Source organism: Octopus bimaculoides, chromosome 22, assembly GCF_046866305.1.
Source record: "Octopus bimaculoides isolate indiv1 chromosome 22, ASM4686630v1, whole genome shotgun sequence".
Lineage (NCBI taxonomy): Eukaryota > Metazoa > Mollusca > Cephalopoda > Octopoda > Octopodidae > Octopus > Octopus bimaculoides.
In genome coordinates, this window is record NC_142949.1 from 26,521,573 (window position 1) to 26,541,441 (window position 19,869).

A 19,869-nucleotide genomic window follows, 5' to 3' on the forward strand; every position below is an offset into this window, starting at 1 on the left:
TTTGTGCCCCCCCCCCCGCCCCTGAATCTTAAAATTTCCACTCTTTTTTGAATTTAAAAAAAAAATACCAACAGTCCGAATTTATTGCTTAAATCTCACAATGTCAATGATAAAGCAACAAGGAAGATATCAGATAGTCGTGGGATGTGTTAAAAACACCAGCTAAATCGCCTTTAAATTACAAAAAAAAATTTTTATATGTAATCTTTATGTATGTGTTTATTTTCCTTTAACTTAGCAGTTCGGCAAAAAGACCGATAGAAAAAATACTAGTCTCAAAAAAAAGTCCTGGAGTCAAATTGTTCGACAAAAGTACTTCACGACAGTGCTCCAGCATGGCCGCAGTCAAGTGACTGAAATAAAAGAATTTTAAAAAATTGTATGAATTCCTGTTTAGAACTTCCTGAAAATTCAAAAAAATACAAGTTATCGAGTAAAAGAGAAAAAAAACAAGATTACCTCACCAAGGAAACAATGAAAAAAGAGAAAAAAAGGTGGAGAAAGTTACAGGTTGTACACTTCAGATTAAATGGCATGTTCAGCCGCATTTTGTGGACAAGATTCCAAAGGCCTTGCCACAGAGAATGGCCAGCCACAGGTTTCAACAGCCACCTTACATCACGGGGAGTATTTTTCCATAGAATTAAATTCTCAACAAGACATAACTAAATAACTTCCCCTTAGTTAAAGCTGACAGTAAACACCCATGTAGCAAGGGAGGCAAATCTTCCTGCTTCACCTTACTCTTTTACTTGTTTCAGTCATTTGACTGTGGCCATGCTGGAGCACCGCCTTTAGTCGAGCAAATCGACCCCAGGACTTCTTCTTTGGAAGCCTAGTACTTATTCTATCGGTCTGTCTTGCCGAACCGCTAAGTTACGGGGACGTAAACACACCAGCATCGGTTGTCAAGCGATGTTGCGGTGGGGGGGGGGGGGGGTGACAAACACAGACACACATACATACATATATATATATATATAGTTCAAAAACACAATAACAAAAAAACAAAAAAACAACAAAGTGAGGACGTGATATGGATAGTATTATTGGACGCTCAGGAAAGGAAAGAGAGAGTGTATGACGTTTCGGGCGTAGCCCTTCGTCGGAAAGATGGAAAGTTCGGAGAATGGAAGAACGGAGATACACACACACACACACATATATACACACACACACACACACACACATATATATATACATATATATATATATATATATATATACAAACACACACATATATACAACGGCCTTCTTTTAGTTTCTGTCTACCAAATCCACTCACAAGGCTTTGGTCGGCCCGAGGCTATAGTAGAAGACACTTGCCCAAGATGCCACGCAGTGGGACTGAACCCGGAACCATGTGGTTGGTAAGCAAGCTACTTACCACACAGCCACTCCTCAATACCATTTCCCCCCCTCTTTTGTTGATTTCTATCAATGGATACGTTAAAACTTCCACATGGTCACTTGACCATGAAGAAATAATAGCGTAATCTTCTCCCAAATCATGGTCACATACACAGACTTACTTCTAAATTCTGAATCTTTTATTTTTAATTTCTAGCTGGACCGAGTGAGGTTTGTGTTGAACAGTTATTTACGAATACGTCTAGAAAAGGTAAGACGCACTTTTAATTTTTTATCTGTTTCTAGATGACAACTCAGTATCTTTGATTATTTTTTACTCTTCTTTTTTAAGATAAAGGACATTGATGTTTCTGCATCTGAGAAAGAGGGACCCAATTTTAAAATATACATAAAGTGTATTGTTATTTGAATTCATATAAAAAGAAAGAGAATCTGAATCTTAAGTGAGAGAAAAATTTAAACAAGTACAGACATATACATACATACATGCTTACTTTGTAAACAGTAACCTGGTAAAGTGTATTCACATACACACACACACACACACACAATATAAACTGGTAACCTAACAAAGAATACATGTACATACATACATGTTGCTTTTCTATACACAAACTAAGAAGGTATCTTGTAGAACAGCTGTTGTTTTACTGAGATACATCTTGTAATCACCTGAAGAGACACATCTATGCTGACGGATACTCCTAAACCAGTTGTTAAGTATCCTACCCATGAGAGATCAATGCTAGATGGGTCGAAACAATTGTAATGATTAATATACATTCTCGCATCTTTTATCTTCCGTCTTTTTCATTTATCATACACACACACGTATGTATCCATCCATCAACTTGATAAAATTAGACACACACACACACACATATATCTTTGGAAAGATTATCTTTCTAGCCCAAAAGTTCCAGGTCATTAGGTCAGCTGCCTGACTATTCTGAAGGTTAATTGAAATGCTGTATGGAGGTTTGAAATATATTTGTGCAAATCCATATCGAAAATTTTAATATGAATAATGTGTGGTTAAGAAGCTTGCTTTGCAACCACATGGTTTCATGCTGGGGCAATGATTTACCATTGAAGGTCTGGCCTCTCAGGTCCCCCTGACCTAGCTCTCTTGTGGCTCTTTCCTTTGTGGGGAGGGTATCTGAAAGACAAAGTGTTCATACCCCAACTTTCACAGGAGTTAACGTAGCAGATAGGTGATACAGTCAACTCGGTCGATAAGGATATGCTGCTGGCACCGGTGTGGCAAGAACTAGACTATCATGTAGACATCTGCCATGTGGCAAAGGGCACCCATGTTGAATATCTGTGACTGTCAGTAGAAACTTGAAGAGATAGCCTTTCATGTTACACCTGTTTTCTAGCAGTATATTCGTTATAATTCACAGGTATATTTTCTTTTTGTACCATTTATTTTGAATTACCTTGTATATCGTTATCCTATCTGTTTGTTTGTCTATTTGTTCATCTCATTGTTCATCCATTCCACTATCTATCTATCTATTTATCTCTCTAGCCATTCCTCTACTTGTCTGTGTGTCCTTCCATTTGTCTCTGTCTGTTCATTCATCTTCCAAGTGTCTGTCTCTGTCTATCTGTCAGTTTATCCAGCTACTCATCATTCATTCATCCTTTTCTTCTTTCTCTGCTCCATCCATCCATCCATCCATCCATCTCCCTTCCTCCCTCACTCCCTCCAAACATCGCACTTATTCTCTCATTCAATCACTTCAGATCCAATCTCATGCTGCCCATTATATCAACAAGGACAATAGTGAAGATGAAGGACACTCGTTATTTTCACCTGCAGAGTTAGCTTTTGCTAAAGAGTAAGTTTTTTTATTAATGTATTTTCCCTTTCCTTTTTATGTCTCTTTTATTCTCTCTTTCTTTGTCTTTTCTCAGTATCTGTTTCTTTCCCCTAATATTGGGGTCCAGCCCTTACAAACCTAGACTTCTTGCTGAGTAGTAAGGACCACAGTCAATATTATCAGTGCCAAGGACCATCTTTATTCTATCAACTTAAAACCAGTTCAAATATGCTTGAGATGTATTTGAACTTGTAAAAGCTTTTCTCTGTAGTTTGTTGTGGAGAAAAATGTTTTACTTAAGGCAAAAAGGTGTTAAAATCAACAGCATCTGGTGCAGAAGAGTACTAATGAGTTTGAAATGCATCCATCAGTTCAATAATGATACCTCTGAGTTGAGCATAGTGTTGTAACACCTTTTTTGTTTTAAGTTAGAATTTTTTCTCTCTGGCAAATTGCAGTGAAAAGCTTAGTTACAATATAAATACTACTATATATTGCATATAGTCTATACGTCTGTCTTCATCCAATCAATCTATTTGTTTATCTATCCATCTATCTCTATCTTTGGTATTGCTATGTCTATTGATTTCTTAGATTATTTAGTATCATTGTTAAACAATCAACTAACTTAGATTGTGTATTTATATGATCTTTTTTATTTCTCATTTGCCTGTTTTAAGCCACACTTCAGTCTTCTATTTATTCAAATGTAAAGCTTAAATGCATCGTTAGTCCAGCTAACATTGGCTATGTTTGGATTGATGTTTAAAATGTTACCATTTTGAAAATCTTAATGTTTTGAAAATCATATCTGATGATGGTGGATTGTATGTTATGATATAATCTTTTACAACTGTCTTAAATGAAATTCTACCAAAGCAGCTGTCATAAATTTTAAATGCTACATACATATGTAGCTGCATGCATAGCTGTGTGGTAAGAAGCTTCCCAACCATGTTGGGTTTATTTATGTCTTACTCAAGTGCCATGGCCTAGGTGTCGGGAAGACACTTGGAAAGAAATGGGAACAAAATTGAAAGAAGAGGATGATGATAATAATAATAATCCTTTCTGCTATGGGCTCGATGCTTGATATTTTGGGAGAGGGGGATAATTGCTTACATCAACCTCTAAGCTCAACTAGCGCTTACTTTATTGACCCTGAAAGAATGAAAGGTAAAGTTGACCTCGGTGGAATTTGAACTCAGAGCATAAAGATGAATGGAATGCCAGTTAAAATTTTGTCTGGCATCCAAATGATTCTGCTAGCTTACCACCTTAATAATAATAATAATGGTTTCAAATTTTGGCATGAGGCCTACAGTGTCAGTGGTGGTGGGGGAAGTTGATTACATCAACTCCAGTGCTCAGCTGGTACTTATTCTATTGATCATGAGAGGATGAGAAGGCAAGTTGACCTCAGCAGGATTTAAACTCTGGACACAAAGATGGATGGAATGCCACTGATCATTTTGTCTGGCTTGCAAATGATTCTGCCAGGTTACCACCTTTATAATAATGATAATCATCATTTAACGTCCGTCTTCCATGCAGGGGTAGGAAATAATAATAATAATAATCATGATGATGATGATTTCGAATTTTGACATGAGGTCAGCAGTTTCGTGGGAGGGAGTAAGTCAATCACACCAGCCCCAGTGCTTGACTGGTCCTTATTTTATTGACCCCTAAAGGATGAAAGGCAAAGTCGACTTCGACAGAATTTGAACTGAGAATGTAAAGACATTAAATGCCACTAAGCGTTTTGCCCGGCGTGCTAACATTTCTGCCAGCTCACAACCCTAATAATAATAATAATAATAATAATAATCCTTTCTACTGGAAGCACAAGGCCTCAAATGTGTGTGGTGCGGACTAGTCGATTATATCAATCCCAGTGTTTGACTGGTACTTATTTTATCAACCCTGAAAGGATGAAAGGCAGAGTTGACCTCGGTGCAATTTGAACTCAGAATGTAGCGAAAGGCAAAATACTGCTAAGCATTTCGCCTTGCATGCTCGTGATTCTGCCAGCTTGCCACCCTAATAATAATAATAATAATAATAATAATAATAATAATAATAATAATAATTCTTTCTAGTTTTAGCATTAGGTTAGCAATTGTGAAGAGAGGTAGTAAAGTCAACTATATTGATTGTAGTACTCTTTTACTTGTTTCAGTCATTTGACTGCGGCCATGCTGGAGCACCGCCTATAGTCGAGCAAATTGACCCCAGGACTTATTCTTTGTAAGCCTAGTACTTATTCTATCGGTCTCTTTTTGCCGAACCGCTAAGTTAAGGGGACCTAAACACACCAGCATCGGTTGTCAAACAATGCTGGGGGGACAAACACAGACATACAAACACACATACATATATATACATATATACGACGGGCTTCTTTCAGTTTCCGTCTACCAAATCCACTCACAAGGCTTTGGTCGGCCCGAGGCTATAGTAGAAGACACTTGCCCAAGGTGCCACACAGTGGGACTGGACCCGGAACCATGTGGTTGGTAAGCAAGCTACTTACCACACAGCCACTCCTGCGCCAACATTAACCCTGAAAAAATGAAAGGTAAAGTTGACCCTGCCAGCTTTTGAACTCAGAATATAAAGAACCAAAAGAAATGCCGTTAAGCATTTTGTCCAATGCAGTCATGGTTTTGCCAACTTACCACCAAAAAGGATGCCAATGCTAATAAGGAGATATTCAATCTAAAACCAATTCCCCACAGGAATCCCCAAATTTCCTCCTTGGAATCTAAAATTTCCCACACCTCGACATCAGAGGGAAATTTTCTTTGGGACAAGAATTGTACATCTTGGACTACATTATTCAATGTGTTCTGTTGTTTTTGACATGATCTTCCTCTTGTTCTTGTTTTGTTCTTCTCGTTGCAGTTTTGTTGTTGTTGTTATTACTGTTGTTTTTGTTTTCTTGTCACTAGAAAGAGTAGCGACATGCATACACATACATGCATATCATCATCATCATTTAACATCCAATATCACACACACACACACACACTATCCAGGGCGGGTCATTATGCCAATAACAAATACAAAAGTGAAATCATATGTGTGTGTATATAAATATACACATATCTATATATAGGCATAGGAGTGACTGTGTGGTAAGTAGCTTGCTTACAAACCACATGGTTCCGGGTTCAGTCCCACTGCTTGTCATCTTGGGCAAGTGTCTTCTACTATAGCCTCGGGCCGACCAAAGCCTTGTGAGTGGATTTGGTAGACGGAAACTGAAAGGAGCCCGTCGTATGTATGTATGTATATGTATATATATATATATATGTGTGTGTGTGTGTATGTTTGTGTGTCTGTGTATATATGTGTGTGTGTGTATGTTTGTGTGTCTGTGTTTGTGCCCCCAACATCACTTGTCAACCGATGCTAGTGTGTTTACGTCCCCGTAACTTAGCGGTTCGGCAAAAAGAGACCGATAGAATAAGTACTAGGCTTACAAAGAATAAGTCCTGGGGTCGATTTGCTCGACTAAAGGCAGTGCTCCAGCATGGCTGCAGTCAAATGACTGAAACAAGTAAAATAGTATATATAGTGTTTTTATATATATATATATATATATATATATATATATATGCATGCATGCACGCACGTACATATATTTATAGTTTTGAAGGTGAATCATGAATTGACAACAAAGTGAAACTACGTCAACATACCTGGTATACTCAGAGCAGTTACTTACCTGAAGTAGGTGGGTGGCGGTGCAGGCGATGATGGCAGCGCAGTCGTTAACATTGCAGGATTACCCAACACACTATGCCACCATGCTGGTAGTAATAGTAACCATCAGCCAAAATATATTTTACACCTTTTCTGCCGTCTCCGCCGCACCCACACTTAATATTCCAGCAATTTCCTCAACTGAAACCAAAATATTTTCGTTTATGTCAGTATTTCATCTTTACATCTTCTGTCGACTCACGTCAGCACCAAGAGGAATTGACGTCAGTCCCGAGCTCGTTATGATGAGCGCGATGAGGAGGATAATAATGATGGTGGTGATGATGACGACAATGATAATGATGATGGTTATAATGGCGATAACAATGTTGTTGGTGATGGTATACACACACATTCACACACACTCAGTGAAAATGACATGAATATGTTTATGCATAAAATATCTATGTATAATATATGAAGTATGTGTGTAGTATATGCATACATGTGTATAAGAATGTTTACAAGTTCAGGTACTTTTGTCTGCCTTCAGAAAACGTGTGTGTGTGTGCACATGCACACACATACATATGGTAAAGGTAAAGTTACCTTCTCAAGTCTTGCTGATTCACAAGGGCCGGTTTCATGGCGTATATATCCCCCACCTGGACCGGAACGCTGGTCCGTAGCAGGATTACTTATTTTTGCCAGCTGAGTGGACTGGAGTAACATGAAATGAAGAGTTTTGCTCAAGAACACAGTGCATCACCCAGTCCAGGAATCAAAACCACAATCTTATGATCATGAGTACAAGACTCTAACCACTAAGCTACGCACCTCCACATTTGTGTATATGTGTGTGTATATGCATATATATATATATGTGTGTGTGTGTATATATGTATATATATATATGTGTGTGTGTATATATATATATATATATATATATGTATATATGTATATATATGCATATGTATACACATACACATAGTCAATTCAGATAAATGAACAATAAAGTTGACAAGAGCAGATAACAAGAGGATGTGCACAAGGAATGTATTAGTTTGATGCTCAGTAAGAAGAGAGAGTTTTCGACATTTAGAGCATAACTCTTCGTCAGAAAGGAGAAAAGGAAAAGTCCAAAGACAGAAAAGAAATCGCCTACATCATGAGCAAGCTGTTCCGTTGATTGTATCAGCTGGGACCCTCGTCGTTGTTACTGACAGAGTGCTCCTTTATATCATATCTTCATACTGTGTGGACTGAGATCCCTGTTGACAGGACACTGAGAGTAAAGAAAGTGTTAAACATCGAAAGAAATGAAGCTAGCATGATCCGCTGGATGTGTAGTGTCAGTGTGCACAAACGACAGAGTGTAGGTGCCCTGAGAAGCATCGGATGCGGCGTGCAAGAGAGACGTTTGCGTTGGTATGGTCATGTACTATGGATGGATGAGGAGAGCTGTGTGAAGAAGTGCCACTCCCAAACAGTTGAAGGAATCCAGGGTAGAGGGAGACCTAGGAAGACATGGGATGAGGTGGTGAAGCATGACCTTTGAACGTTGGGCCTCAGAGGCAATGACAAAAGACCGAAACCTCTGGAGATATGCAGTGACTGAGAAGACCCAGCAAATAAAGTGATTTCACAGTTGTAACCTACACTAGTGTCACATAGCCAGCCCACTCAAAAGTACCTTGGATTGTAGGGCAACATGCTGTGCTTGAGGAGACCTATTGAGTCAAGTACATAAAAATCAAAATCAAATGGAAATTGTAGTTGTGATCCCCGTGCCAGTGGTACGTAAAAAGCACCAACCAATTGTGGTCGTTGCCAGCCTCCTCTGGCCCCTGTGCTGGTGGCACGTAAAAAGCACCCACTACACTCTCAGAGTGGTTGGCATTAGGAAGGACATCCAGCTGTAGAAACACTGTCAGATCAGACTGGAGCCTGGTTCAGCCTCCTAGCTTCCCAGACCCAGTGCTTACCAACCACATGGTTCTGGGTTCAGTCCCACTGCATGACACCTTGGGCAAGTGTCTTCTACTATAGCCTTGGGCCAACCAAAGCCTCGTCAGTGGATTTGGTGTGTATATGTTTGTGTGTCTGTGTTTGTCCCCCCCCCCCATCATCACTTGACAACCGAAGTTGGTGTGTTTACGTCCCTGTAACTTAGCAGTTCAGCAAAAGGAACTGGTAGGATAAGTACTAAACTTACAAAGAATATGTTCTGGGGTTGATTTGTTCAGCTAAAAGTGGTGCTCCAGCATGGCCGCAGCCAGATGACTGAAACAAGTAAAAGAATGTATGTGTGTACACACCAAAACTGTCTGACAAATCAGAATGTGAAACTCTGAGTAACAGTTTGTTTGATGCCTTTCCAGCTTTATTAATAATGTGTGTGTGTGTGTGTGTATGTATGTGTGTGTGTGTGTGTGTATGTATATATATGTGTGTGTGTATATATGTGTATGTATGTACATATTAGGTTAATCTACTACTCAGGAAGAAACTACTCTAAGAGTGCCCTGCCTTATCTTCAAAACGCCTAGTTTTAGAATAGAGGCAGCTAATGAAGGAATAATTCCAAGTGGCTTGTTTGTTTTCCTATGTGTTCGTTCTGTTGTCTGTAAACAAAGTCCATTTTGTTTTTTATGCTCCCGTTCATTTTTCTAACGTCCTGTACCCAAATATGCATCTATATATACATGTAGATGTAGATATACATGCATATGCTTATATATCATTTGTTTTACGACACAATGAAGTAGAGAAATTTGAAAAGACAACACGAAACCGGTTATTTCTCAAAATACAATGTTTATATACCAAAAAGATTTTATAACATTTTTATTACATTTTTATTACATTTTTCTGACATAATTTAAATATATACTTTAACCATGTAACACAAGCCTTCTGTAGTTTTTTCACTCTTATTATCGTTTATATATATATATATATACACTTAAAAGAGAGAAGGAATAAATTTTATTAATGGGGTCCACTGTTAGGATAAGACTGAGAGGAAAGGATAAAGAAATTCTTTATTAATATCAGTGCTCTCTCATACAGTTGTATGACCTGGCTTCCTGCCTAGACGAAAACAATTTCATATTCCAGCTCGTGTAAATAAAAGTTAGATGCAAAAATAAGCAGATTCTAAGGAGGAAACCTATATTCTCAGTGCTATCATAGATATTTTTTTTTATATATCTCTCTTTCTCTATCTCCTTGACAAAAGGCTTTGCTAAAAATGATCAGTATTCTTATCTACCCTGCAACTTATAGAAATTTGCCAACTTTTATCATTTTGTATCATCACCATCACTATCATCATCAGCACCGTCACTATTATCATTTTCACATTTGCTCTTTCCATTGTGGCACAGTTTGCTTGAGATATATTGAGGCAGTGTTCTACAGTGTAATGCTCTCAGGATTCTCTCTGTTTCCATCTACCAAATCCACAAACAAGGCATTTCTTATCTGGTATTTTATTTTATCAACCTCAGAAAAAAAAAAAACGAAACAAAATGCAATATTCTTTGGAATCCTACTGCAACGCTTCCCATTCTCTGACCCTGACATTTGTCATCCTACCACAGACACACCCAATATTACAAATGTGATGGAATCACCCATTAACAACTTTCTCTTTCACTTTGAATTTCTCTTCCTCATAAATGACATCAGAACAGCTTCCCTAACACAAGATCTCATGTCTGTCCATCAGAGCAACCAGGACCTATTTTTTTTATTTTTTACCTATGGACCCCTTTGATCCCTATTTCATTTGCACAGGCCCTCATAGCCATTCGATGTTTAAAAAAATCCTATCATAAGCACAGGCGTAGCTGTGTCGTAAGAAGCTTGCTGTGTAGCACCTTGGGCAAGGGTCTTTCACGAGGCCAACCAAAGACTCGTGAGTGGTTTTGATAAAGGGAAACTGAAAGAAACCCGTCATATATATATATATATATATATATATATATATATATATATATATATCCCTAGGCACGTGTAAAGACATTCGAGCAAGATCGTTGCCAGTACTGCTGGACTGGCTGCTGTGCAGGTGGCACATAAAATACATCATTTTGAGTGTGGCCATTGCCAGTACCGCCTGACTGGCCTTCATGCCGGTGGCACGTAAAAGCACCCACTACACTCTCTGAGTGGTAGGCGTTAAGAAGGGCATCCAGCTGTAGAAACTCTTCCAAATCAGATTGGAGCCTGGTGCAGCCATCTGGTTCACCAGTCCTCAGTCAAATCGTCCAACCCATGCTAGCATGGAAGGCGGACGTTAAACGATGATGATGATGATATATATATATATATATATATATATGTATATAATTTATTTAAAGGTGACCTATAAATAAATAATATTTGTCTCTCACCAGATAGAGTACTTCTTTTATTGAATTTTCTATCACGGATCAGTACTGTATGTGTGTGTGTTTGTATATATATTCAGGATGCAATGGGTAAATTGTTGCCATTTTATATTCTTAATTATGCACATTGTTTTTGATTTTGTCGACTACACAGTATAGTATGGTCAGTTGGGCACCATCTGAGAAAAACAGCACCCACACACTTATTAATTCCTGTGTGTCTCAGGGTTTGGTTTTGATTATCCCCCCTCCCTTCTACACTTCTCTTATGCATTAATAAACTTCTTGACATCCTCTCCAACACCCATTCCTATATACTTGATATCACCTTTCACTCCTTCCTAACACTCTACATCTCAACACCTTTCACATGCAGTCTAGACACCTTACATCAAACCTAAACTGGTGCCATAATGATCTTGTCTACTTCAACTGCAAAAATACACAATCACCATCATCATCATCATCATCATTTGACGTCCACTTTTCCATGTTTGCCTGGGTCAAATGAAGTTCATTGATGCAGATTTCCTACAGCTGGATGTCCTTCCTGTCATCAACCCTTACCTGTTTCCAAGAAAGGTACTATTTCCCCATGACCAGACATGTTATCCATAGAACACTGAAAATGAGCAATGTTGCTTGTGTGTCTGTAAAAGTCATCATTTTAACATCCATTTTTCCGTGCCTGCATGAGTCAGACGGAATTTGCTATTTTATGGCCAAATGCCCTTTCTATTGCTAACCTTCACCTGTTTCCAAGCATATGTAGGAATTTATATATAGATATGTGTATGAATATGTGTATATATATATATATATATATATATATATGACTGAGTGTGTGTGTGTGTATGTATATATATTTTTTTCATTTTATCATTTTATCTAGTTTCAGCTCATGAGCTGTGGCCTTGCTGGGGCACCGCCATTTATATATATATATATATATATATATATATATATATATATATATATATATGAGATCTATGACTGTGTGTATCATCATGTTCCGTGCTGGCATGGTTACATATGTGTGTGTGTGTGCGTGTATATATATATATATATATATATATATATATATATATATATATTTATGTATGTATGTATTTATGCATATGTATGTGTGTTTGTGTACCTTTGACAGCTTGTTTGTTATTTCAGAGAGAATATTATCTAAGGAATTGTTGTGTATGTTAACTAAATCTCTCTCTCTCTCTCCTCTCACAACTCACCCCACCACCTTTATCTTTTCTAATAATCTCACAGATCTTCTCTTCTCTGCCTTTTAAACAACAATTCCAACCTTATCTTTTCTACATTTCTCAGTCTTTTCTAGGTTATGCACACCCACATTCACTTCCACACAGAAACACTCTCAGACGTGTGTGTTCATATGTTTGTGTGTCTGTGCATGTGTTTGTGTGTGTGTAAAACTCTTCTTGTGGAAACATTTATGTATCTTTTATACTCATCATTTTATGTCCATACTCCATGGTGGAAAGTTTGACAGGATCAAAGGTGTCCAAGGATGGCATCGACCCCAATGTCTGCTTTGGCATGGTTTTTACAGCTTGATCCCTTTTCTAACACAAACCGTTTTACAGTGTGAACTGGGTGTTTTTTCTGTGTCGCCTGCACTATTGAGGTTTGCATAGAGTTCACAGGACTATGAGCCCTGAGATAAGTGGGAGGGGGCGAGCTTCATGTGATATATATATATATATCATCATCATCATCATCATCATCGTTTAACGTCCGCTTTCCAAGCTAGCATGGGTTGGACGATTTGACTGAGAACTGGTGAAACCAGATGGCTACACCAGGCTCCAATCTGATTTGGCAGTGTTTCTACAGCTGGATGCCCTTCCTAACGCCAACCATTCAGAAAGTGTAGTGGGTGCTTTTACGTGTCACCCGCATGAAGGCCAGCCGGGCGGCACTGGCAACGGTCAAGCTCAAAATGGTGCGTCTCATGTGTCACTCGCACAAGAGCCAGCCCAGGTGTTGCCATCTGGTGTTACCATCCGGTTTCACCAGTCCTCAGTCAAATCGTCCAACCCATGCTAGCATGGAAAGCGGACGTTAAACGATGATGATGATGATGATGATGATATATATATATATATATCGACAACTGGCACCCATGCCAACGTTGTCTCCTTCATTGGACACGAAACTCAGCTTGCAAAGACTTATTGGGGCAAGCGAAGGCGAAACCGTGATGGCACCTGTACCCAGCGTCGCCTTTCTGGCACTTGTGCCCGTGGCATGTGTAAGGACTTTCGAGCGAGATTGTTGGCAGTACCCCTGGACTGGCTCTTGTGCGGGTGGCACATAAAATACACCATTTTGAGCATGGCCGTTGCCAGTACCGCCTGACTAGCCTTCGTGCGGGTGACACTACACTATCGGAGTGGTTGGCATTAGGAAGGGCATCCAACTGTAGAAACTCTGCCAAATCAGATTGGAGCCTGGTGCAGCCTTCTGGTTTCACCAGTCCTCAGTCAAATCATCCAACCCATGCTAGCATGGAAAGCGGACGTTAAACGATGATGATGATATATATATATATATATATAGATATAGGGTAAAAATTATTAATTAATTAATAATTAGTAATTTTACCAAGTAGTTCGGTGTGTTAAAAAACCATTATTGGTAAATATATAAACATAATTTAAAATTTAGGGTTCAGCAAGAATTGCTTCACCACACACCGAAAATTAGAAATAGCAGCCAAAACATTTCTTAAAGCCTGGTATTTATTTTGTCATTCTCTTTTGTTTTGTTGAACCACTAAATTACAAGGACATAAACGAACCAACAACAGTTGTCAAATTGGTGGGAGGCAAACAAATGTGTGTGTACATACACAACAGGCTTCTTTCAGTTTCTGTTGACCAAATCTACTCAAGGCCTTGGGCCATAAGAGCTAAGCAGAAGACACTTGCCCAAAGTTCCATACAGTGGGACTGAACCCTGAACCATGTGATCGAAAAGCAAACTTCTTACCACATAGCCATGCTTGTACCTGTATGTGTGTACATGTATGTATATATACCTAGGAGAATTTATGAAAAAAACAACAGACGAGGACAGGTGGTGTAAACAACAAAAGGATGTATTAGTTTAACGCTCGGGAATAGAGAAAGTCTTTAACGTTTCGAGCTACGCTCTTCAACAGAAAGAATAAGGAGAAAAACACGGAGAAAAAAAAAAATTGTGTGTTTGTGTGTGTTTCTTCCCCTCTGCTTGAGAACTGGTGTTGGTTTGTTTACATCTCCAAAACTTAGGGAATCAGCAAAAGAGGCCAATTAGAATAAGCACCAGGTTTTAAAACAACAACAACAAAAGAAGTAGTGGGGTCAATTTGTTCAACTAAACCTGTCAAGGTGATGCTCCAGCATGGCCTACACTCCAATGACTGAAACAAGTGAGAGATGAAAACTGTTTTCTCATACAGAATCTATTGAGACAATTCTTATGAGGAGGCAGCAGTGAAGCATTTGCCTTGCAAATCTATCAACAACACATTTAAAGTTTGTCAGGAATCTTACGAGTTGAATGACCTGCATTGATGTATATAAAGTTACACGTGATGTGTGTGTGTGTGTGTGTGTATAGAGTGTATATACAATGCAAGCATAGCTGATAGAGTAGATGTTGCTAAAGGCATTGAGTAGTTGCAGATGATGAATTAAGTCAACCACTGCATGTATAATGGATGTTTTTTATATGTATACATGCATGTATATATGCATATACACCGACATGAGAAAAGTAAATAGACACCCTTATATTTAGTAGACATGCCTTTTGCATTTTTCAATGCAAGGACTCTATTAGGCATGTCACTGACCAGATGATGAATATTCTCTTGAGGAATTTTTTTTCCAAGTTTCATGCAGTAATCTAAAAAGATCTGACTTTGAGAATGCTTTCTTGGTCTTTTTGTGAATTGTTCTGTCCATTATGCCCCAGAGGTGTTCAATAGGGTTCATATCTGGTGACTAGCTTGACCATGGAAGCTTTTTAATGCCATTCTCTTCCAACCAATCTTGGGTCTTTTTAGCCATGTGACAAGGAACTCCATCTTCCATAAATAAAGTCTTCTTTAATCATTTCACTGCTGGAGAAGATTGGAAGGAGTCTTTCTGCAATATGGAGACGAAAGGGTCTTATTTTATCAGGATAAGGCTCCAACACACAAGTCCTTGTTTTTAATGGCTGTTGTGTGTGACTAGCTTTGAACTGGTTGACCACCCTCCCTTTTCTCTTGTGTTGACCCCATCTGACTATCATCTGTTCTTCAACATGAAAAACACTTGGCTGGGAACCAGTATTGCAGTGTTGACTTTTCTTACCAACAGAACGAAAGCTTCTCCACCAATGGGATTGAAGCTCTCCGACACTGATGGAAGAAATGTGTGGACCACAAGGTGTAGTGTGTTGAAAAATAAATCTCATTTGGTTCATGAGAGTATCTTGGCCAAGCCTTGAACTTTTCTGCCAACCCTTCGTATATATATATATATATATATATATATATATATATATATATATATATATATACATACATACATATAGTCTTGGCCCTTGAGTCACTCTGTTGCTTCTGTTAAATACTAATAAATATATACATGTCCATGTTAGCATGGGTTGGAAGATTTAACAGTTTCTTATTTCTTTACTGCCCACAAGGGGCTACACACAGAGGGGACAAACAAGGACAGACAAAGGGACTAAGTCGATTACATCGACCCCAGTGTGTAACTGGTACTTAATTTATCAACCCCGAAAGGATGAAAGGCAAAGTCGACCTCGGCGGAATTTGAACTCAGAACGTAATGGCAGATGAAATGCCACTAAGCATTTCGCCCGGCGTGCTAACGTTTCTGCCAGCTCGCCGCCTTTGAACTTTTCTGCCAACCCTTCATATATATACATATAGTCTTGGCCCTTGAGTCACTCTGTTGCTTCTGTTAAATACTAATAAATATATACATGTCCACGTTAGCATGGGTTGGAAGGTTTGACAGTTTCTGATGAGTCCAAGGACTGCATCATGCTCCATTGTCTGTGTTTGGGACGGTTTCTATAGCTGGATGCCCTTCGTAATGCCAGCCACTTTACAGTGTGTACTGGGTGCTTTTTCTGTGCTACCCTCACTACTGAGGTTGCCATGCAGTTTGTGAACCCTGGTGGAGAGGTGCAGAGCAGGTTCTTGTAGAGGGATCTGCATGACTACTCATGTCTCATATGGGGGAAAAGGGGAGAGAGAAAAGGAAAATGTTCAGTAGGGGCTGCAGGAGATAGATAATGGCAGTGATGTGCTCAAGTGTCCCCAGAAGGCAAAAAGCTGACTAGAAGTAGGTGGGCAGTTTGCAAGATTATGAGAAGGAGAATGAAGTGATAGGGGGGGATTGCTCAGAAGGAGAATGAAGTGATAGCAGGGGGGGAGATTGCTCAGAAGGAGAATGAAGTGATAGCAGGGGGGAGATTGCTCAGAAGGAGAATGAAGTGATAGCGGGGGTGGGGGGATTGCTCAGAAGGAGAATGAAGTGATAGCGGGGGGGGGGGAGATTGCTCAGAAGGAGAATGAAGTGATAGCGGGGGGGGGTTGCTCAGAAGGAGAATGAAGTGATAGCGGGGGGGGGGGAGATTGCTCAGAAGGAGAATGAAGTGATAGCGGGGGGGGGGGGGATTGCTCAGAAAGAGAATGAAGTGATAGCGGGGTTGGGGGGGAGATTGCTCAGGAGGAGAGGGTTAAAGGGTGGGTGAACAAAGAGCAATATGTTGGGGGGGGGGTACGGGAATGCAGTAAGAGGGAGCATATAGCAGGTGTAGGAAGAAGATACAGTTGCTGGTAGGTGGGGGATGAGAAGGAGATGACATGGTTTGGTGAACTGTAGGAGCTAAAGGGGGGAGACAAGCATAATGTATGAGGTGGGAGTTGGAGAAGGAGAGTCATTGTAACATGGGTGAAGGTCATGAAACAGCCTTTCCACACCATTTCCTCCTATACAAGTCTTACCTGTTGCAACTATATTTACAGACATGCTTGAATAAATACTATGACCAAAAATTTGTTATTTTTCCACACCTTCAATCCCCATTCATGCAAACCATCCATAAAGATATTTCTATATATATATTACAAAACTACACTATTACACCACACCTACTTCTCGCTTCCAATGCTCCTCCCACAAAATGAACCTTTCCCTATTAATAACTAAAGATAATATATGGAAGAATAAAATAATTTACAATCTGGTGTAAACCACAAAGCTGAAACTTTGAAGTTACTATCGACCTTTTCTTTTGTAATAATATAATATAGATATGTACATATACAGGCGCAGGAGTGGCTGTGTGGTAAGTAGCTTGCTTACCAACCACATGGTTCTGGGTTCAGTCCCACTGCGAGGCACCTTGGGCAAGTGTCTTCTATTATAGCCTCGGGCCAACCAATGCCTTGTGAGTGGATTTGGTAGACGAAAACTAAAAGAAGCCCGTCGTATATATGTATATGTATGTGTGTGTATATGTTTGTGTGTCTGTGTTTGTCCCCCCCAACTTCGCTTGACAACCGATGCTGGTGTGTTTACATCCCCATAACTTAGCGGTTCGGCAAAAAGAGACCGATAGAATAAGTACTAGGCTTGCAAAGAATAAGTCCTGGGGTCGATTGCTCGACTAAAAGGCGGTGCTCCAGCATGGCCGCAGTCAAATGACTGAAACAAGTAAAAGAGTAAAAAGTATACTTATCTCTGTACATGTATGTGTGTGGTGTGTGTCTGAGTGTATGTGTATGTCTGAGTGTGTTACATATATATGTACAGGGTGTGAAGAGTGTTTGAGAACATATTTGGTAAATTAGAGTTAACAGATGAGATTCTGATATTCCTGGTATAGAAAACACTTAATAGTGCTCAAATGATTTGAACTTACACTTTGAAACCTTTGCCAGGGACCCAGAGGAATTCAGGTGAACAGATTTGGAGACAATGATGCAAATAAACAAATAAAACCGCTTGGGTTTGGTATAAAAAGCAAAGACTGAAAATTTTCAGATGATGAATATTCGAGTATAAATATATAGATATTTATATATTCTTCTGGTTTTATGTTTTGAGTTTAAATACTGCTGATGTCAACTTTGACTTTCATTCTTTCGAGGTTGATAAAATAAGTACCAGTTGACTACTTGGGTCAATATAATCAACTAACTCCCCCCTCCCCTCAAAATTTCTGGCCTTGTGCCTATGATAAAAATATTTGTTGTCTTTGTTGGGTGTCTTTTCAAGCTACTCTTCAAAACAGAATATTTTTTTATTTTATAGAATATTTTAATTGAAGATTGTTGCATACAGACAGCTTGATGTTCAGTACATAATTTAGTCAACCCAGGGTTTGTAGAGAACGAGAAAAGTTTGTTCTTTTCTTTTAATGAAAATTTTTATTTTACGTAACTCAAAAGAAAACTGCAAAATCAGAATTATTACATTCAGGACATTCACAAGTGAGAACACAAAAAAAAGCATTGTCTCAAAAGACACAGACATTCCAAAATAATATAAAAAAAGGAAGAAAATACTAATGACAATTCCTTTGAGGATTGCACTAGTACCAGCAGTGCTAGTATAGATGTCTCATGTCAACGAAGTTATTCACACGCACACGTGTGGTGCCAAGCCGAAACATAAAGAACATCATAGATGGGTACAGGTTTGCCAGCATAAGAGCCAAGTGGGAACATTTGGCACAAGATTTTTCCTCAAAAAGTTTCTAGAACACGATGTCTCATGAAATAGTTTTGTTGTTACATAACAACTGGTAAAATATATTGTGTGGAGGTGCAATGGCCCAGTGGTTAGGGCAGCGGACTCGCGGACGGAGGATCGCGGTTTCGATTCCCAGACCAAGCGTTGTGAGTGTTTATTGAGCGAAAACACCTAAAGCTCCACGAGGCTTCAGCAGGGTGTGGTGGCGACCCCTGTTGTACTCTTTCGCCCCAACTTTCTCTCACTCTTTCTTCCTGTTTATTGAGTAACGCTGCAATGGACTGGCGTCCCATCCAGCTGGGGAACACATACGCCATAGAAACCGGGAAACCGGGCCCATGAGCCTGGCTAGGCTTTGAAAGGGCGAAAAGGGCAAAATATATTGTAATTTATTTGTGTCATTTAAAAAATGGCAGTTACCCATAAAACAGTAATTAGAGAAGGTCCCTGTTTCAGTTTGGTGGCTTCTGTACCTCAGTGACCCTGGGTGCTATGCCAGTGGAATACAGTCTCCTTGTAGAGTCTCCCATGCTGGACAGATCAAAGGATAAAGCCCATTGCTTCCCAGAGGTAAAAATGGGTTTAGATAGGACTAAGACCTTCAATGCCCTCTCAAAGGTTCTTAGTCTTGCAAGTTACTTGGTGACCCTGCCAGTGCTGGTGCTATGTAAAAAGCACTCAGTTCACACTGTAAAGTGGTTGGTGTTAGGAACAGCATGTCAAAATTGACCCTGCCTGAGCTGGTTCCATGTAAAAAGCACTTGGCCCACT

At 39.3% G+C, this 19,869-nt stretch overlaps 1 protein-coding gene across 1 annotated transcript in view; it reads left to right on the plus strand.

Moving 5' to 3' along the window:
* Positions 1-19,869, plus strand: part of LOC106877606 (DNA replication complex GINS protein SLD5) — a 35,111-nt gene that overhangs the window by 4,077 nt on the left and 11,165 nt on the right. The window contains exons 3-4 of the mRNA XM_014926551.3: positions 1,568-1,621; positions 3,124-3,218. Of these exons, the coding sequence (XP_014782037.2) occupies positions 1,568-1,621; positions 3,124-3,218 (149 nt within the window). The remainder of the gene's footprint in view (positions 1-1,567; positions 1,622-3,123; positions 3,219-19,869) is intronic.